The sequence below is a fragment of the Azolla caroliniana genome, unplaced genomic scaffold (genome assembly GCF_043228905.1).
Source record: "Azolla caroliniana isolate FFs.n. ecotype wild unplaced genomic scaffold, voAzoCaro1.0.p SCAF_2, whole genome shotgun sequence".
Lineage (NCBI taxonomy): Eukaryota > Viridiplantae > Streptophyta > Polypodiopsida > Salviniales > Salviniaceae > Azolla > Azolla caroliniana.
Genome location: NW_028230437.1, coordinates 24,741,431 through 24,763,451, shown reverse-complemented (window position 1 = coordinate 24,763,451; position 22,021 = coordinate 24,741,431). Strand labels below are relative to the sequence as shown.

The following is a 22,021-nucleotide window of genomic DNA, read 5'->3' as shown; positions in this document are numbered from 1 at the left end:
TGTACTAAACCCGAGTCAATTCTTCCCTTAGGAGTGTCTGATAGTATTAATAGTACTAATAGAGTGTTTGATAGTATTCATAGTACTAATAGCCCAAGTATCTCAAATAAATTTGAAATCCTTAGTCAATTAGATGAAGAGTTAAACGATTGAGTCCAGCCAAAATAGGAGCCGTTTGGTTGGACAGCAGCCCTAGATCTGTACAGCCCATTAGTGGTTCCATTCCTTCCAAGCAAGTTAGCAATGTGTTCCTAGCCCAAGTCATTGTTAGTACTAAAAGTACTCCCCCAGTACCCGTCCTAGCACTTTTAGATTCCGGAGCTAATTCTTGTTTCATGGATCGAAATTTTGCCCAAGCTTCTCAGATATCCTTAAGAAAACTTCCTTGTCCCGCATCTGTAGTAGTCATTGATGGTCGTCCCATTGCTTCCGGGAATATTGTAGAAGAATCAGAACCCATTCAAGTTGTCCTAGGTAGTTTTGTGTGTGTAATATCATTTAATATAATTAGTAGTCCAGAGCATCCCATTGTCCTAGGATTGGAGAACAAGAGAATCCAGCCATAGATTGGAGAACAAGAGAAGTCTGATGTCGACCACCCCAAGAATCAACTCACCAAGTTTCGACCATTTCACTCCATCAACTACGCGAAGAAGGACCCAAGGAGGCAATGTTCCTATTTGCAATATCAGTACATCCTTCCAACACTATTAAGAAGGACTCCTCAGTACAACTTCCAGCAAAATATCATCCCCTTATGCCGATGTATTTGACAAGGTAAAAGCCGGTACCCTTCCTCATCACCGTCCCTATGACTGTCACATCGATTTACAACCAGGAACCGAGCCACCATGGGGACCGATTTACAACTTGTCACCCACCGAGTTAGAAGTCCTTCAAGCCTACATAGAGGAGAACTTGGCAAGCGGGTTCATCAGCCATTCGAAATCTCCGGCCGGTGCACCCATCTTCTTTGTCAAGAAGAAAGATGGCTCACTTCGTCTTGTCGTTGATTACCGCGGATTGAATAAAGTCACCATCCGGAATAGGTATGCACTTCCTCTTATATCAAGTCTTTTAGAGCGAGTTAATCGTGCCAAGTTTTTTACTAAAATCGACCTATGAGGAGCGTATAACCTCGTGCGGATCCGACCGGGAGATGAGTGGAAGACCGCCTTTCACACGCGGTATGGGCATTTCGAGTATACTGTTATGCCATTTGGCCTAACCAATGCACCCGCAGTCTTCCAACACATGGCAAATGATATATTCAGAGACCTCTTGGATATCTGTTTGATCATTTATCTGGATGATCTATTGATTTATTCGAAGACCCAGGAAGAGCACGATTCTCATGTACTATTAGTACTAAAGCAACTCCGCGAGAATGGTCTTTATGCCAAGCTAGAAAAATGTAGCTTTGACTGCAAGCAAGTGGAATTTCTAGGCTACGTCATCTCCTCAAAGGGCATCGCCATGGATCCAGCTAAAATCCAAACTGTACTAGAGTGGCAAATTCCACGGTTGGTACGAGATGTACAATGTTCTCTAGGTTTTGCTAACTTCTACCGTAAGTTTATACAGGATTACTGGAAGATTATTTTACCTCTCACACAACTTACGAAGAAGGGCCAAGCATTTCTTTGGTCCATAGAAGCAGATATGGCTTTTCGGCATCTTAAGCAAGCCTTTACATCAGCACCGATTCTAGCTCATGTGGATACAAGCAAACCATTCATCATGGAGGCCAACACATCAGATTTCACCCTCGGTAGCATCCTTTCTCAACAAGGCGATAAAGAAGAGTTGCATCCGGTGGCTTTCCATTCACGCAAATTCGATGTCACAGAAATCAACTACGAAATACATGACAAGGAGTTATTAGCCATCGTGGATTCATTTGTACAATGGCGGCATTTCTTAGAGGGCTCTCCACATCAGGTCATTGTCTTTAGCGATCAAAAAAATCTTGCTTATTTTCAGAACGCTCGCGTACTAAATCGACGGCAAGCTCGGTGGGCGCAATTCCTCACGCGTTTCGACTTCAAAATCACATATCGACTGGGGAAGCAGCAAGGAAAAGAAGATGCACTATCACGGCGTTCATATCTTGCACCTCGGCCTGGTGACGCAACATTTGATAATCAAAAGCAAGTAATATTGGGACCAACACAATTGCACACGACGCGGATTTTTCACACCCCGATGGATTCACGGATTACCGATGACATACGTGCAACCTTGAAGACGGATAGTTTTGCTCAAGACATCCTAGCGCACATTGATACTTCTCGGGCATCCTGTTCTCAGTCTCAACAACCAGGTATTGACTACCGACAATTCGAATATCATGATGGTTTGTTATTCTTTAAAAAGCGCGTATATGTCCCCGATTGCTCCTGTCGCCTTCAAATCGTCCAACATTGTCACGACACCCATATGGCGGGACATTTCGGTAGTACTAAGACGTTGGAGCTAGTGCAGCGATCTTTTTGGTAGCCCCACATGCACCATTTTGTCGACGACTACGTTCGGACCTGTGATGCTTGCTGCCGAGCAAAGATGCCACGACACCATCCATATGGCTTGTTGGAACCCTTACCGATTCCAAGTAAGCCGTGGCAGTCTATTTGTCTTGATTTTATCACAGATCTGCCGGTCTCGAAGGGGTTCGATGCTATCCTAACCGTCGTCGATCGATATACGAAGATGGCACATTTTTTGCCGTGTACTAAAGCCATCACTAGCGAGGAAACCGCCGCTCTTGTTATGCGTGAGGTATTTCGGCATCATGGCCTCCCATACAGTATTATCAGTGACCGAGGCCTGCAATTTGTCTCCAAATTTTGGCAGCATCTCTTCAAGATGCTCAAGGTCTCCTGCAACCTCTCCTCCGGCTACCATCCTCAGATCGACGGGCAGGCGGAACGAACAAACCAAACGCTAGAGCAATATCTCCGGTGCTTCCTGAGTTATCAACAGGACGATTGGGCCGAGATTCTCCACTTTGCAGAGTTTGCGTATAATAATGCTATTCACTCCTCGACTCGGGTCTCCCCATTTTTCGCTTATACCGGTTTCCATCCTCGCTGGTCGGTGATCGACACTCCGGAGCTACCTACCAACCCTCGTGCCGAGGATCATTTGGAGAGGCTATGCAAGATCCAGATGGATCTCTCTACTCACCTTCGTCATGCTCAACACACACAGAAGACTTATGCGGATCGTCATCGGATTCCCTCCTCTTTTGCCATCGGAGATCGAGTATGGCTCTTACGTCATCACATCAAGACTACTTGACCGTGCAACAAGTTGGATTATCGACGACTCGGTCCCTTCCGTATTACGGGTAAGACTAATGATGTCACCTTCCGCCTTGATCTCCCTCCGCAGCTTCAGATACATCCAGTTTTCCATTGTTCTCTTCTTGAACCTTATAAAGAAAACACCATTCCCGATCGTGTGACACCACCGCCGCCCCCGCTGGAGTTGGATGCCGGCCCGGAGTATGAAGTTGTTGTCATCCTCGATTCCAAACTTGTTCGCAACAAACTTTATTACTTGGTCGATTGGCTCGGTTATAGTCCGAGCGAACATACTTGGGAACCCGTCGAGCATGTTGCCAATGCACAGGATCTTCTTGTTGATTTTCACCGAAAGTATCCGGACAAACCCGGTCCGCAATTAGCACTGACTCGTTCCACTCGTCGTCTTTAAGGGGTAGATAGTGTCATGATGTGGCAAGACTCGAACCCATGACCTTATGTTACATGGGTCGAGCTCTTACCATTAGACTATGAATTGTAATTTGTAGGATATTATTTTCATTTATTGTTTATCATAGAAAATTAATGTATATTCCAGATCTCTCTGGAACATTCTAGAAGCTTCAGGATTATTCCTAAAAACACTATAAAAGGAGGCACAAGGCATTGTTTTGAACCAAATTGGTTCAACACCAGTCTTAAGCCTCTTAGCCGATTTGTACTTATCTTTCATATAATATAAGAGCTGTTGTCATCATCCTATCTCTCTCTCTCCTCTTCTCACTTCCTCTCTCTCGGGAATCTTACGTAGTCCCGTCCTCTTAGTACTAATAGTACTACTCTTCTTAGTACTAATTCCATCTCTGCTTTAGTACTATTCCTGACAGTAGCTAGGTGAATCTCATCACAAAGTCTCCCACGCATAACGAGCTTGGTGATGACAAATTCCACGATGACCACCTAAGTAGAAGAGAAGGTCAAGAAGGAAAAACCAAGACAAAAGTATACCTTCACTCACAAACCTGAGTTTGAGCTCCAAAATGATGAAAGAGGAACATCAAAATGGGGAGCTCCTTCTCCATCGAAACCCTAAAGAAAAAAGAGTCGAGGACAAAAAAGAAAAACCTAGAAGCCCCAAAATTGCCAAAGAGAAATTCGAGAAGACAAAATCCGCGAGAGCCAAAATGAGCCCTCGTCCCTTCCTTTTATAGGGAGAGAAGCACCTCAAATTTTGCACTAAATGCAATTATTCCTATTTTTGCTTTGGAAAAGAAAAAGGATGAGTACTCCTTAATTCACGTTACATTACAAAGATTCGAACTTTGCACCCATAGTACAAGGTAAATGGTTTTAACTATGTTATTTTTATAAATAGATATCAAATATCTGTGACTCCTTTGCTTTAAATACTTTTTCCTACGTTTTCCACCTTTGGGCACGCCACTTCACAACACCACATTTAGATCTCTTTTTGTGTGAATATGTTTTATATGATCAATCCTAAAAAACCAAACCTTCCTAGGATGTGAATGCTCGAGGGGGCGAACGTTCCAAGGAGGCGAACATTCCTAGGACGCAGCGGTTCTAAGGACTTGGTGAACGCTTGGGCCGAATGTTCCGAGGAGGCGAAGATTCGGCCTTCACGACTTCCCTTCTTTCTTATCCTCTTCCTCTATCTTCCATGAACGTTTGGGAACGATTAGCACATGGGTTTAGGCTTAATACACTTGATTAACACAAGTACATGAGATTAAGACCAAAATGTCCTCGTATATAGAACTTGTTAAGTAATTAGATAATTAACTAGGGTTAATTAGAGACTAATTATATGGTTACGTTAAACAGCGGAAGATTAGTATGATATGCGCGTGAGAGTGTATGAGAGAGAGAGAGAGGAAGTTACACTTGAACACAAAGATAAATGGGGGATGATTGACTATATTGAAAAGTGTCATCAACATACAAAAATACCCACAATGAGGTATATATACAACCCATGTGCAAGGGTGCACATGTGTGGGTAGAACATAGGTACTTATGTGTAAGTCCTACATTAAATGTACTAAGGAGTGGAGGATCTAGAATATCCCACTTAAGTACAAGGTCCTATTTAAAGGCTTCAGGTCAACACATTAACTAGATTCGATCTAGGTAACTACTAAGTTACATGTGTTGACTAACTAGATTAAACTAGTTGAGCTTGATATCTCAACACGCCCCCTCAAGCTCAAGTGTGAGGCATCCAACGTCTGGTTTAGCTTCCTTCAGCTTCGTCGGCGTCGGTGTGGCTTGCGGCTTTCTTCGCGTCTTCACGGCTTTGTTGCGCGGCTCTCTGCAACTTTGTTGCGCGGCGTTGCGTGGCTCTCCGCGGCTTTGTTGCGTGGCATTGCGTGGCTTTCTTCGCGTCTTCGTGGCTTCGTTGCGCAGTTCTCCACGGTGGCTTTCTTCGCGGCTTTCTTCGCGGCTTTGTTGCGCGTCTCTCCACGGCTTTGTTGCGCAGCGTTGTTCTCCCCCTCAAGCCTGTGACGAAGGCTTGGATCCTCGGGCTCTTGTTCGGCCACTACCTTCATCGTGAGGGCATAGTGATGGGCCATATACTCGTTGTAGGCGTAACGATTGACTTGGGTCTTCGCTCGTGATGAGCAGCGGAGTTTCTCGTTTGTCGATGTGAGTGCCTTCTTTACTCCGGGTGTCCTCATGATGGGTACACCGAACTCACTGTCTAGTGAGCGAGCCGAACCATCCGAATCACGGTCATTGGGGTGGACCTCGACTTCGTATTCGGGCATCTTACCTTTGCCTTTGTCCGAGGTCGGACTTGGCCGCGACGTGTTTTCATCACGTGGAGGCTCTTGTGGGCCAATTAGCTCGGTAGAGCTTGGATTGTCCTTCGGTGGAGGACTTGGCCGAGTTTCGTCGTCCGAGTTGGCGTTCAACTCTTCCTCGTTCAGGTCGGATGGAGTCGCATCGGGCTTATACCAAGATGCTGATTCGTCGAAAACGACGTCGCGACTTATCCGCACCGCTCGGGTCGAAGGGTTGAACCATTTGTACGCCTTTTTCGCGGACAAGTATCCTATGAGGATACATTCTTCCGACTTCGCGTCGGGCTTCTCTCGACTTTCGTTCGGGATGTGTACATTCGCAATGCTTCCGAACACCTTGAGGTGCGAGAGGATGGGCTTCCTTCCAACAAAGATCTCGTATGGAGTAAGCTAGTGCACGCTATTTGTGGTGCATCTATTCATGAGATAGACGGCCGTGGATGCCGCTTCCGCCCAATAGAAGTTCGGCATGTGCTTCTCATGCATCATGGCGCGTGCTACCTCGAGTATTTGCCGATTCTTTCTCTCGGCTACTCCGTTTTGTTGGGGAGTGTGTCAGCATGAGAATTCTCTACGAATGCCTTCACCTTGGAGGTAGGAGGTGAACTCGTCGAAGAAGTACTCCTTTCCTCCGTCCGATCGTAGGCATCAAATGTGCCAACCGGTTTCTTTCTCCACTTGGCTTTTGAGCCTTTGAAAGTGGGAGAGCACTTCACTCTTCTTCTTCATCGGGTATATCCACGCGTAGCGCGAGTGGTCGTCGATGAAGGTGACGTAGTAGCGGCATCCGCCGAGCATCGGCGTTTGAGCCGGTCCCCATACATCCGAGTGGATTCTGTCAAGGAGGCCTTTGCTTGCGGAGGTCTCCTTCGGGAATGGGAGTCAATGTTGTTTGCCGAGTTGGCATGCTTCACACACTCAGTCGACTCGTTTCGATTCAAAGGTCGGAAGTCCGATTACGACTCCCTTTGATTGCATTCCGTGAAGCCGTTGGAGGTTTACGTGGCCGATTCGCTTGTGCCACAACTCGATGTTTATCTCGGTCTTGAGACCTTTGGCGTACATGGCCGATTTTACCTTGTTTGAGTCGAGGATGAACAAGCGACCGTCTCTCCGTCCCTTGGCTATGAGTAGGCCGTCTTTCTCGATGAAGCAACCTTCAGTGTTGAAGTGGACTTGCATGCCTTGCTCCACGATTTGGCCGACCGAGACCAAATTCTTTGTTATTGTGGGCATGTGCAAGACATTCTTGATGCAAGTTTGCTCGCCTTCTTTCCCGAATGGGACATCGCCGATGTGCCGAATGGGATGCAGAGTGTCGTCTCCGATCTCTATGTAGCTGGGTCGATCCGGCGTTCGCAAGTCGCGAAACCACTCTTGGTGCGACGTCATGTGGTGCAAGGCGCCGGAGTCTACGAACCATGCATGTTCGGAGTTGGAGGTGCTTGCGGAGTTTGCGGGATCGGAGGCCATCATAGAGTTCGCTCTATGCCTCATCACGAAGAGTCCGCCGTAGTCCGCGTAATCCGCGTTCACGGCGTAATTTGTGAGTTGCCGGCTTGCTGAGGCCGACTCGCTTTGTCTTTTTCGGCACTCCTCTTCGCGATGGCCGATTTTGCCGCAATAGTTGTACGTAGGTGGCGTCGTTCGCCGACCTTGTTCGGCGTGGAAGCTCCCCCTTCTTGTGAAGGTTCCTCAATGGCTTTCGTTTCCTTGCCGAAATTGTGAATTCCCTTCGTGGGATAGGTCGAATTGACCTCTTCCGCGTCGACCTCGTCTATGGGCACCATCCGTATCAGAGAAGAGCATTTGTCCTTCCGATGTGTTGGTCTTTGGTTGAACGTGGTTTTCTTCGACCAATAGCATTGATTGGAGGTTGAAGAACGAGGGAGGGGTATCTCTCACCAAGATTGCCGTTCTCAACGGGTTGAATCGTTGTGTGAGGCCGCCCAAGCATACTTGCACCATCTCGTCCTCGTCGATGTTGACGTTGATGGAGCCAAGAGAGTCGCAAATGCTCTTGATCTTGGCGGTGTAGTCCGTCATGGACATTTCTTTTTGTCATATGTTGTTCAACTCTTGCCAGAGTTGAAGCTTGCGCGCAGATGTGTCCGCGACGAAAATCTTCTTGAGATTTTCCCACACCTCTTTGGGCGTCTTGGCGTCACGAATGTGGCTAAGCATGTGGTCGTTTACAAATGTTGCCAAGCAATGCATTACCCGACTCGCTCCTTGCTCCCACGTTGGGTAGTTGGCGTGTGTGGTTTCGGGTTTGTTTTCTTGTGCGCCGTTGATGTAGCTCCAATACCCTTGGCCGATAAGGTATTGATTCATCTTGTACTCCCAAGATGAATAGTTGATTCGGTCTAGCTTTTCGCTAGGGAGCGAGCTTCCCATTTGTTTGTTCATGTTGATTGTTGTGTCTTCCATTTTGTTTTCCTTCTCTTGGTCGCGTACATGTCTTTCGTAGTGGCACTACGGTAGCGGATAGCGAATAGCCGGGATTTGTTGTCGGCGTCTCGAACACACAATCACGAATAAGCGATGGGCTTAGTGGATTTCCTAAACCACGCGCTATGATACCATGTTAAGTAATTAGGTAATTAACTAGGGTTAATTAGAGACTAATTATATGGTTACATTAAGCGGCGGAAGATTAGTATGATATGCGCGTGAGAGTGTGTGAGAGAGAGAGGAAGTTACACTTGAACACAAAGATAAATGGGGGATGATTGACTATATTGAAAAGTGTCATCAACATACAAAAATACCCACAATGAGGTATATATACAACCCATGTGCAAGGGTGCATATGTGTGGGTAGAACATAGGTACTTATGTGTAAGTCCTACATTAAATGTACTAAGGAGTGGAGAATCTAGAATATCCCACTTAAGTACAAGGTCCTATTTAAAGGCTTCAGGTCAACACATTAACTAGATTCGATCTAGGTAACTACTAAGTTACATGTGTTGACTAACTAGATTAAACTAGTTGAGCTTGATATCTCAACAGAACTAAACCATAAACCCCTTTTGCTTCGAAAATGCAGAAAAAATAAAAATCCTTAATGTATGATGGCAAAGCTTTGAAATCTACACCTCTTGTACTGAGTATATCTTTTTCATATATGGTTGCTCCCCCCCCACCATTTTCCATTATCTACCTTTAGGGCTTGCCATATCATGACACCATGAGATGATATTTCTGTCCTTTGTGTTTCTGCTCCTTTCTCAAAGGGATCATGTAGTGGTTAGTGTTAACATTTTTGGAAAAAATGACCCTTCTACCCAATTATAGATGTACTCGGGGTTGAGCTCATTGAGCTTTGATTGAAGACTATGTTGTTGCTCTAAGTACCATAGTCGGTACTTGAATTACCAGTCAATCCTGTATCTAAGAAAGATGTATTTTCTCGATCAACATGAATATGTACGCTACACACCCAAATGTGCGAAGTTGATTGTATTTTAGTTTCTATCTAGTCTAGAGTGATTGTGGCACTTGCAACTTGATGGTATTTGATGGTGATAAGTTGATGAAATATACAGTACAACATATTATAATATGGCAATCACTCACTCTAGGATTGTTTAATGCATTTGCTCTGCATCAAGAATGCCTAAGAGGTGTATTCTCTTCCATTACCTAACCATCACATCTTCACTTTGTGACCACATTCAAGTTCTACCTCTATGAGATGCTAGGTGAACCTTTCCAACGCCCCATCCTTGGACTCAATTGGGTAAGTTCAAACTTTTCGGGTACCATCATCTACATATGTGATGAAGTACCTCACGTCACCTAGAGACCTTCCAGGCATCATTCTACTAATGTCATTTTGGACTAACTCTAGGGGGCCTCATATTGTGTTGTAATGAGTTAAATGTGGTGCTCGTGGTTGGTTCTCATATTGACAATGGTCAAAAGTTAGATTCTATATGGTGGAGATTCAAGATGTAGCCAAGTGTCAATAATCTTTGTTGCCTTTTGACTTTGGTTTTAGCATCTCTGCTACATTTAATGACTTCTCTTGATTGATTTACTGTAAGCAGAGATAGGTGGTTGTACTTTACACAGTGAAGGATAAGCATGTTACCTTTCGATATGCGCCATGACGACTCACTCAACATCATCTTGTATCGTCCTTCGGGCATCATGTCGATTGAGATTAAACACCACATTAGATTGGGTACATGTTGTACTTGGTGCTAGGTGATCATGCTTCTGCTTGATAATTGAATTAAGATGTTTTCAATTCCAAAGATCTTGCACTCTTGCACATAATCTAGTCAAACTGAGCTTGTTCGAGAACTATTCATGATTGGGAGTCACATGGAAGGTGATGCTTGAGTCAAGCAACCACATTTGTGCAACTTGTGCACTATATAAGATTTCAAAAGTCAAAAACTCTTTGAGCAAGAGGACTAAATTCGATGGTATCACAAAGATGAGGTTGGGCTCATTTCTTGTTGTTGAACAAGTTGGTTTAGAAGAATCTGCTTTCCAACTGTCCTTCTTCCCTTAGATTTTCTTGGCTAATGACTAGCTATCTAGCTCAGATTCGCACCTTGTATCCAACCTTGATCATTTTTTGCCTCTCCTTCCTTTCGATCTACCTTGATCTCCACCAATTCTCAATATTGATTCCTTAGAGAAGTGTGCCTCAATATTTTTCTCAAGGTAAGTCCCATTAATTTTCTTCAAAGCTCTTCCGAGTGGATGTGTCTAACGGCCTCATCAAGCATTATCTTGTTCGCGTTGTTCATTATAGTTGTGTAGAAGGCGGGATTGGAGAGCAAGTTCCTTCACTTCTTTTTTGAAGTTTCGCCATTGTGAGGAGAGCTCCATCAACACTCGATTGAAGTTGTTGACGATGTCATTATGTGATGAGTGCACATGAGGAAACACGTTAAATTATATATATATATATATAGGTAGATAGATAGATTAGATAGATAGATAGATAAGATTGAAGGACAAGGTAGAAATAAGAAAACAAGTTTTTTTTTTTTTTTCCCAAAATGAAGCTACTTTCCCATTAGTTAGGAAGGATTATTACATAGAGAGTCTACAAGGAGACTTATACACACATCGGGGAGTCTACCTCCGATCAAGTAAAAGAAGATCAGCCTACTTACAATGCCTTGCGGCCTAACTTAATGTAAGAAGCTACCTATATCTAAGGCGATGGCCTTCAATGTTGCCTAGTACGAGTCGGCTCTTGGGGCCTACAACGAAGAGAGGGTGGCAGGTGAGTAGGAAACAACCAGCGTGGGGGCTGGTAATTCCACCTCGGCCCACTCTCGCCATGCATCACCATAGGTGTGTTCCTCCATTTCTGCCAAAAGCGCAACTGGGCAGAGATCACGTCGTTGGAGTGGCTGCAAATCTCTTCCAATTGCCCTCGTAGGCAGCTGATAATCGTGAACCATATGTCCATGATCACTTCGTCCGGGGGCCGTACCGTACCTTGGAAAACCTTGAGGCAACGCGCTTTCCATATGTACCACAAGGTGAAACCTGCAATCAGCATCCAGATTTGTGGAAACCTAGGGGATGCGGGCTGCAAGCCTCTTTCGAAACGGATCTTGATGATTTTGCCTCTCGTGCATACATAGCACCAACTATCCGCATTGACGGTGTCCGTCCACCCTTCAACCGAGTGACCAATCCATGCCGCAGCGCTCCACGAGGCTGTTCCTTCAACTTCACATGCCGCAAGGAGGCGAGTCACTCTATCCCAGATCTTTTGAGCTTGAGGGCAATCCCACAGACAATGTCTCAGAGTCGCAATAGGTTGAGAGCACAGTGGGCAGCCTAATGGGCCGCCGCGTTTACCTAGCCATTCACCAACATGCACCACATTGTGACCGATCTGCCACCAAAAGAGCTTGATCTTTTCAGGCATGTGGAGGCGCCAGATACCTTTCCAAAAGGTAATGAGCGCCTCATCGGGGATGCCCAATGTTCGCCAGCCATTGCGAAGGGGGCTACCCAGCTGCAGCTGCAAAGTCCGACCCAATTTAGTGGTGTAATCGAAGAAGTGATGGAGTCTATCATCATGTTTCCATCTAAAATCCCCTGGGTCCCAATCCAGATCGACAAGGGGGCGACAGCCATATACCCTTAATCTCCAATGGGGTTCCACCTCAACAACATCCGGGTCTGTCTTCCAGATGTTGTCAACCTGTGCCACCACTCGGATTGGGTGCCAAGAGCCCCTGCTCTGACTGTCCCCAAAAATTGTATCTCTCCCCGATCCGCTCACACCCTTTAGCGACTTGACCATTCCAACCTCGTCAAAGAGACCGAACCATGCAGGTTCTCTCGCCTCCCCCATCGGAACCCTAGCAACTGCCTCAGCTATCAGTCTCCACATTTTCGTAGCTCCCTTGAGGGGAGGGAAAAGGTCCTCTTGGGCTCTTCCTGAAACAGCCATACGTCTCCAATCGTCTATAGATAAGAGGCCTGTTTGTGCCAACTTTCCCCATGCTAGGCCCTTAAGTTGCCCTTGCATCGTGTCGTTACTTGTTCGCACGTGAGGATTCCAGAATAGTGGCTGTCTAGTCCATTCGGTCAATGTCTCCAGGGTGTGTTTGACCAAATGTTGTCGTAGATGGCACCATGCCCGCAAGATGGAGTTCGTGACCTTGTCCTCCGGATGGCAAGCTAGCTTGGGTGGGACTCCGCTCGTGCAGCACCAATTCAAGAAGTCGGGCCAAGGCCTACCATACTTGGGAGTTCCTGCCTGCAGCCTGTTGCGAAGAAGTACCTTCCAGCACCCCTTACCTGGCAGGAGGCAGCAAACCACCATTTTAGCCATCAATGAACAACTTTGCATTAAGGGGTCTATGAGGCCAAGCCCCCCTTTGGCCCGCGGTTGCGTTAACCAACACCATGACACTCTCGCAGCAGCCCTTGGGTTGTCCTTACCTGACCATATAAACCCCCTGATGGCAGCCTTAATCGCGTGCAGACCTGCAAGGTCCATAATCCAGCAGGAGACTGAGTGCCACATGGTAGCGAGCAACACTTGGTTCGCAACAAGGACCCTACCAGCGAAGGATAGTTTAGATCTACTCCATTGGGTCAACTTCCTGTTTATTTTGGCTTGTACGTGGGCCAATTGTGCTCCCTTGGGGATTGACCTCCCCATAGTAAATCCAAGGTACTTGAACGTCGTCCCATTAGGGACCCACATAAAATCGGCATGGGGTTGCCATCTTGGTTTCTCTTGTTCGCTGAACCATAGGCCTTGGGTTTTATTCCAATTGATCTTGGCCCCAGCCGCCTGACAAAAGTCCTCAACAAGATGTTCAGCCCACTGCAGATTCTCCTCATCACCTTGCAAGAAAAGAACCGTATCGTCGGCATATTCAGATAACAGCAAATCTTCAGTCGCATTGGGGATGGGCAATCCCCGCAGCCCGTTGGTTGGTGCTTGTAAGTAGGCAGAGAAAGCCTCGGTTACAAAGAGATAGAGATATGGGGCTAGGGGACAACCTTGCCTCACTGAGCGTTGTAGTTGGAAGGCGGGTCCCCTAGAACCAGCCAACAGCACGCTACTCATAGTTGTCCGGTAGAGTGCAGAAGTGCAATTCCTCCATTTTTGAGGTAGGCCCAAAGCTCGCATCACATTTTCCAAAAAGGGCCATAACACCCGGTCGTAGGCCTTCTCGAAGTCTAACATCAGAATAGTCGAGCTCGATACGAAGCGGCCGGCCAATGCCATAGCTTCCCAAAGAAGCGCCACATTATCAAAGATACACCTGTTCTTGACAAATCCAGTTTGATTGTCATGTATGATGTCTGGTAAGAAGCTTGCTAACCGCTGAGCTAGGACTTTAGTGAGTATCTTGTATGCCGTGTTAAGGATCGTGATTGGACGCCACTGGCGCAACTCTAGGCTTCGCTCTGACACTTTGGGGATGAGATATATCAGCCCCTCAGCCAAACCAATTGGCATCTTTCCTGAGGACCAAATCTCTTGAACTCCAGCTTCCAAAGACGGGATGACACATTCCCAATGAATCTCGAAGAAATCTCGTGAGAGACCATTGGGGCCGGGGCATGCACCCCTTCGCAATCCCCTAAGCGCCTCCGAGAGTTCTAAACGAGAGATGGGGCTATCGAGCACAACTTCCATCGCCTGGGTTACCTTGGGGTGAATGCAAGACATCACTCGATCAGCCAGCTCTGTGTGTTGCCTCACCTGCATAGGTGCGAGGAGGTCACGATAGTATTGTGTTGCCATTGACAGAATCTCAGTCTTGTCCTCCGTTATCGAGCCGTCTGGTTTTCGCAACCCTTGTATACGTCCACCACCACCCTTGGGTGCCTTGTAGTGAAAGAAATGTCAGTTGACCTTGTCGTCTTTTCTAGCCCACCATGTTGCATTTCTTCGAAACAGCATTCGATTCTTCTCCAAAGTCCTCTCCTGTACCTTCATCTTTGCTTCCTCCAACTTAGCTCTAGACCAAGTGCAACTAGGGTCTACCTGTAGCAGCCGTTGCGTTGCCGCAACGGCCTTCCTTAATTTTGTTTCAATGGCTCTAACCTGCTGGAGGGCGCGCTTGGTCTCCTGTTGTAAGAAGGAGGAGGAGAGGGCCAATTTTTTTTGCAAATCTTCGCTGGCTGATTCACTGCCCGTGGTGTCCTGCCATATACTTTGTAAACCGGCCTTCACCTCTTCACTCTTCATGATCTTTGTGGGGATCTTCACATTGAGACTGCCCTTGCTATCGTTGGGTGGGTTAAGGTCTAGTCTCGCCGGTTGATGATCTAAAAAGGTAAGACCTGCCAAGATAGCAAAGGCGCCCCCAAGCTCTTCGAGGGATGAGCTGATGTATATGCGATCAAGTCGTGCAAGACTACCGCCCCTAGCATTCCCGGCGGCTCTGGAAAAATGCAGTGAATGTGAGCTTCTCCTAAGGGAAGAGCCCCATGTATCCCTCACCCCGATTTTGCCAATTAGGAAAGCCCATGAATCCAGCTCTGCACCATAAATAGGCCTCTGGGTCCCTCCTTTCCTATCTCCCAGGTGTTCAGTCATGTTGAAATCACCTGCCATTACCCAAGCCTCGGCATCAGGTAATGTTGTCGCTAGCGTCCTCCAAAAGATTGCTCTCTCGGGGGCTGAGTTAGGGGCATAAATGTTTAGCACCCCAACCTGTAGGTGATTCCATTTCAGAAGCACGTATAAGGCCCGACCCTCCACCAACGTGCCAGATGATGTTACTTCGTATTGGGCCTTATCGTTGATCGAGATGCAGACCCCTCCTCTTCGGTGGAGGTCCCCTTGTGCAGCTGACCACCATGTGGTCCACCCACCCGACAGGGGGTTTACTAAGCTCTGAGTTCGCTCTTGCGAGAGGTGGTGTTCCTGCAAAAGCAATATGTCAATATGGCCCCCTATATTAAGGGGATTCAGCTCCTCCTGAAGTCTTCGGCACTCTTGGTGTTGTCGGCCTCCACCAAGGCCCTGTGCATTCCACGTTAGGATCCTCATCCGAAAGCGGTGACGTTGACGCCCATATTCGGGCCGATCCCCATGTTAAGGGGCAACCTAACACCTATTTCGGGGGGTATGGTCTCCACAGCAGGCTGCAAATCCCCTACGGGATTCTCAGCCGATCGTTCCCGACCCGCTTCAAATAGATCCCGCGATACATTTGTGCTCCGAAGCGGTGGCACCTCTTGCATCCCTCTATCTAAGAGAGGCGTCGCCAAACCAGGTGTTGGTCGGCCTATCTTACCCTTTCCCTTGTCCTTGAGCTTGCCCGTCCGGATCCACGATTTCACTAATCTAAGGCCCCTACCACCTTCACGTTCCAACGAGAGGGGGGCCTTTACCAACTTCTCTTTCGGGGTGGACGGTATGAGTTGGGGTTGCATCTCCATCGGGGTAGAGAACACAAGTTCAGGCTCTCGCGGGGGAAGGCATGAGGAGTCGCATGGGGACAACATTGCTGCCAGCGCTTCTGGGTCGCCATCCCCTAACCCTTGAAGAGGTGTAAATCTGTTGGTAGCTCTCACCTGTAGGTCGGGTGCATCAGCACTCCCGGAGAGGATCTTTACCCGTTTCAAGGGTTGCTCGTCCGCGCTTGCTGGTGACAAGGTAGCGGGACTTCTTTCAAAGGGGTGGTCACGAAAAAGGGTGGAAGAGGATGCACCTAGGCCTCCAAGTTTCCCCTTCTTCTTAGCGGGTATCCAAGGAGCCTCGTCACCCTTGGTTGGCCCGACTTTGCCCGAGGGTCGAGGTCCCGAGCTTCCCTTTCCAATCTTGCGAGGACACGCCTTAGCTAGGTGTCCTGTCTGTTTGCAAATGAAACACTGCCCCGGAAGTCCCTCGTAAACCACTTTCACCACTGTGAGACCTAGCTCCTCAGAGTAGAGTCTAATCCTTGATGGAAGTCCTTGGAGGGAAGGCACCAAGATGAGCAACTTGGGCACCACCACAACTGTGTCTGCCATTGACACTTTTTGAGGACATATCATCCCTATTTGTTCGCCAAAAAGAGGGAGCAGATGGCACAAATGAGGAGGGAGGCCGGGAAATGTTGCGTTGATCACCCTAGGGTTGTTGAGTTTCCATAACTCTTCAATCGGATTGAACCCTGGTGACCATGGCTGAAGCAACACCTTGTCGTACTTCAGTTCGAGTACCTTGAGCTCGACCAGTGGTTGCGCCAGCGAGCCATTACCTAATTCGATGTGGAAGAAGTTTTTCCCTAAACCCCTGACACTCTTGATCACAGGCATGTTCTCCATCACAGTCACCTGGAACATGTCCCGAACCATTCCCCGACTTGGTCTACCTGCCAGAAACCTACATATGAAGGAGGTATGTTGTAGACGTTCGATTTCCTCCGATAAGAAACGGTTGGCCTCAGGGGACAACGTAATGTCGAGATTTGAACCACCTTCTTCATCGAGCAAACGGGTCGTTGGTGGAAGCACGATTCCTCCCTCCAGAGCGAGTTATGTGTCTTGCGAGGCTATCTATGTAGGTCTTCCCTTCCCCCTTTGTTTTGTGTGTTGTTTAATTAATTAATTAATGTACGTTTTCTGGTTGGGGGAGGGAGGGAGGACTGTGGGTGTGGGAGTACCTAGACAACAGTTGGCGTTGTGCTCCTGCTCCTGCTCTGGTGGACAGCGTGCGCGTTCTTCATCATGCACCTGTACCTGCGCCTGCGCCTACTCTTGTTCGCCCTGTCTGCGCGCCCTATTCTGCTACTCCCACTCCACGCTCTGCTGCTGCTCGCGCTCCCGCCATCGCTCGTTTTTTCAAGTAGATACTCTACATCAATAAGAAAACAAGTTAAATCAATGCATCATGATGCAAGTTTGTTGTGTCCCACTTTCCAAACTAATTTTCTATATCTTACATCTACCCGCATCACAAAATATTACTTTTATGTGTGTTTTTTATTTTTTTTCTTGCTTACCATTTCATTCTAGGAATTTGATGTGAGGGATTTTCTTGAACCTTAAGCAAGGATTCAACAACCCTTTCAATGGCCATAATCTCAATGGGAAGTGATCTTGTCTGAACAAATAAAAGGTTTTATGTCATTTGTTTTTTTACTGGAGAAACTTTATAAATTTGTTTTTGCAAAATATTAAACTATTTCAAATTGGACTTAGAGATGCTAGTGTCTTATACTTCCACCCTATAGAGATGCATTGGTGTCACAAAAGTGGATCGGTAAGGTATTCTTGAGGACCCAACATTTAATTTATCCACCATTGCATGTGTTCTCGAATGGATATTATGCTCCTTTTCCCTCCCGCCTCTAAGCAATGGGTAGCACGTTATTCTATCTATGATTCGAGGGAACGGTAAGGCCAAGGTATTTTAAACTTTCCACAATTTCATGTATGATTTATCTTTATTTTGTCTCTTCAAAAGCATAATCTCCCTTTTAGAGTCATTTTTTGGAAAAAAAAACTTCCTTTTAGAGCTATTAACATTCAACTTATTAATTAATAGCTCTAAAAGGAAGTTTGCGGCACATCTTTGCATAAAGCACCACATCTTTGCGATAAGTTTATCCCTAGGGGTTCCCTTATTTTGTGTCTTTTCTCATTGTTTCCTCTTGCTAATCCTATCTATCATTGAAGAAACTTGACATTGTTGCCACTCCTTCAATACCAATAAGTCAAGCCTTCACACTTTGCACCTTGTTTCCTAAAGACTAACAATATAAAACGTTTTTGTTATACCTACTTCATTAATCATGTGTCAAATGTGAATCAAAATGACTAAAAATTTCTTCAATAACAAATGTAGTTGGGAATTTGGCATGACAATCATGCCATGAAGTCCTCTTTCTCTATTCAAGAAGAAAGAATAGATTAATACAAAGGTTCGTTAAAAGATATGAAGCTTCATGCTCATATTGGGGTGTTTCTAGTTTTCATTGATAAAATACCAGTAATTTAGCATTTAGCATTTATCTTTTGTTTTATGATGAGAAAGACTAGTGATGTTTTATATTAAACTGAAGTGAATGTTTTTGTAAACATGTTAAGGTTTTCCCTTATAATTACTTACTACTTAGTCTTCTCTTTTCCAATGTGGATATTTTCTATTAACTCATATGTATAAATAAGTTTGCAAATAAGAGGGACTACATGACAATGTGTTCTATACATAATGTCTTGATAACTACAACATGTTTATAGAATGATACATAGATGATAAATAAATATATATATATATATATATATACATACATATATATATATATATCAATATATATATATATCAATATATATATATATATATATTATATGTGCATGTAATATTGTGTGCGTGTAAGAGAGACATTGTATATGCATGCAATATTGTGTGCGCATGCAATTTATTACCAATTCGATAAAGATTGTTAGCAATTAGCAAGATCAATGATGACATTTGTTCTTTTGATACTAGACGTATTGTGTTTGTCATACATACTAACTTACAAATGGCAAATGTACTGATAAAGGGATAAAAGAAAAACCAATACATCCCAAAGCAAGGGTCAATTCATTTGAAAACTAGAGATTGTGAGCATGATAGGCAATGGAGGTGTGAGGAAAAGAGGAGATGGTTAAGCGTATGGGTTACAAAGTTTGTGGGGAGGAGATGGTGTAGGGGTCCATGTGGGATATGGGTTAGTTTGACAGTAGGAGGTTTGTGAGGAGGAGATAGTGCAAAGGTCCATGTGACATGCTATCTGGATATTTAATAACATCTTGTCTAAGAATTCGACTGGTCAAATATAATACTTTTTTTCAAGCCTATTATTGTTCTTATAAAGTATAATTGTAGAATTTGGTAACCTTTCTCAATATTACCCCTCATATCAAGGGTCTTATTGATACTACCTTCGGTTTTGAAAATGTGAATCATATCCCACCTCCTTAAAATCATACAATAATATTTTTGCAACATCAATGACTAAGTATGACACAATCAATTACGGTAAGTTACCATGACTCATGAGGACCAAAAGGCTCATGATTTTTGTTGTAAGAAGCTATTATCTAACTACTGCCATTAAGTACAACATAATCATTTCGATGCACTTATCATTCTAGCTACATAGTTTATGATTGTACTAATCTTTGGTTACCTACAATATAATTTCTAGCCATGATTAAACATGCAAGTTTTCTAATTATGTGCCTATTGATGAATGGTTGATTTTGTTGAAAAGTGAGCTTGCAAAAAATTTAAATATGATTTTAGTCAAGCTTAGGTAAATCAACTTTTTGATGAGGTGCATATAGACATTGTTATGGCCCCTAGTAAGAAGGGTGATTTTGGTCTTTCTCTCAATGAATCTATCCTGGAGGGCAGGTTTTTTGGGGGGTGGGCCCTGGGGGGAAGGAAGGGAGAGAGATCATTATATTCTAATGAATGTGTGCTTCTTGTTACACTGATTGTCTCATAGTGAATGATATTGACAAGTTTTCATCGATGAATACAAGTTGATGACCAACGGTTGGTATCAAATTGATGCAAAAGGAGTTTCAGCTTTTAAAGTGGTGTGTGTCCACTTGCACCAAGCAATTTATGTCAAATTGCAAAACAAATGAATTTGTACCATTTCATATAAAAGGATTCTTACATAAAGCCATCAAGAGTTCTCCCTTAAGGTGTAAGGCACAACACACACATTCTCTCTCTCTCGCTCTCTAACCAATATGCTTCTTAGGAGTTCCTCTGCACCAAGTGGTGTTATTAACTCTTTCTTATCACACGTTGAGCATACAAGTACCCATGAGTATATTGTATCTCAATTTTCCCTCTCTCCCTCTAATTCCTCTTTAAATATTCAACCCTCATTAGATCATATAAATTTGAAGGTCCCTCTTCATTGTTTAATGAGTAGAGCTCAATCCCAACCAGACTTACATTCATGCTTTAATAATGACAATTATTTTAGTAGCAAGCTTAGTAATAATGAGCATGCAACTAGCTATGATCTAACATTAGATCTATCAAGGGAGAGTAGCAAACCAAAGTTGCTTAGCTTAGCATTAAGTAGTGATAATAATGGGGGTGGTAATTTCGATCATGGCTTTACGAAGACAAGTAAAGATGATGATGATGATGATAATGATGATGAATTCATAATTAGGAAGAATTATTATCAAGCACTATTGAAAGAAGATCCGAACAACCCCTTGCTTCTTAGGAACTATGGAGAGTTCATGTACAAGTACTCTAGTAATAAAGAAAATGCTAGGAAATGTGAAGAGTTATATGAAAGGGCCATACTTGCAGATCCCAATGATGGTGAGATTCTCGCTCGGTATGCCGAGATCCAATGGGATACTCGTAAAGATCGTGAACGAGCAGAATTGTACTATGATAAAGCTATCCAGTCTTCCCCTGATGATTGGTATGTATGCATGTATGTATATATGTATGAACCAGACTTGATAAATCTTTAGATCTACATTATTATTTTATGTAGATACACACTCAATAATGAAGTTGCTAAAGGACCAGTCTACTCTAATTTTTGCAGCTATGTTATGGCTTCTTATGCTTCATTTTTATGGGATGCTGAAGAAGACGATGAAGGAAAGATGGAATCTTCACTACCACCACTTCCAATGTTGCTTCTTGCGACATAATTTGTTTTGATATGTTTAGGCAAATCTTCTCTTTCGATTTGCGGATTCCGCATGTGAACACATGTATATGGATTGAGGTGGTTCCAATACATCATGGATCCTCTTGAAACACTTGATAGCTCTTTGTATATAAAGATGTTAAGCTATAATCATTTTTGGTTTCTTTTGCATCTCAATCATTATTGTCCAACTCTAGTGACATGGTTGTTATTTAAATGAAATATAAAAGATAAAGAAGAATGGAATGAGAGAGGGGGTGGGGGATTATTATAGAGAGGGAGAAGGTAAATAGAATAGGAGCATATAACCAATCGAATATATAGATTGACATATTCTTAATGGCAACGACCCACACGATCTACATAGGACACTCCGACCAAGTTGTTGTGAGGATTGAACTTAGGTTCTTTCAATTGATTCTACAATATGAAGAGTGGGACGGAGGAGACAAATGTATATATAAACCTCATTCCAATGGGTCTTTGCACAAGTAGGCTTGGGTTATCTTTTGTTACATGTTCAAAATGTTTTCTAGATCTTCAGATATATTAGGTGTTCAGGAATGTTTGGTGGGTACGTAATGCCTTCATATTTGACACACAATTTGGGGTGGAAAGACATATTTGGCAATTGAAAGGTGGGTTACCTTGGTGGTTGTCATTGTCAGAAACATCATGGGTTGTTATCATTTGGGGAAATCCAATATATGAGTTAGTAAGGCATAATATTTGCCTTTCCTATTGATGTTTTCATTACATTATTGCTCACGTCTATGGGATCTCACTTGAGATT

The 22,021-nt window shown here is 44.5% G+C and overlaps 1 protein-coding gene across 1 annotated transcript; it reads left to right on the top strand.

The window, feature by feature from the left end:
* The first annotated feature begins 20,230 nt into the window (after positions 1-20,230).
* On the top strand, positions 20,231-21,405 carry LOC147867754 (uncharacterized). Its single transcript, XM_087315561.1, has 2 exons — positions 20,231-20,991; positions 21,121-21,405. Exons 1-2 carry the CDS (start codon positions 20,291-20,293, stop codon positions 21,227-21,229), a joined length of 810 nt encoding a protein of 269 aa, XP_087171687.1. The 5' UTR covers positions 20,231-20,290; the 3' UTR covers positions 21,230-21,405.
* The last annotated feature ends 616 nt before the right edge of the window (positions 21,406-22,021 follow it).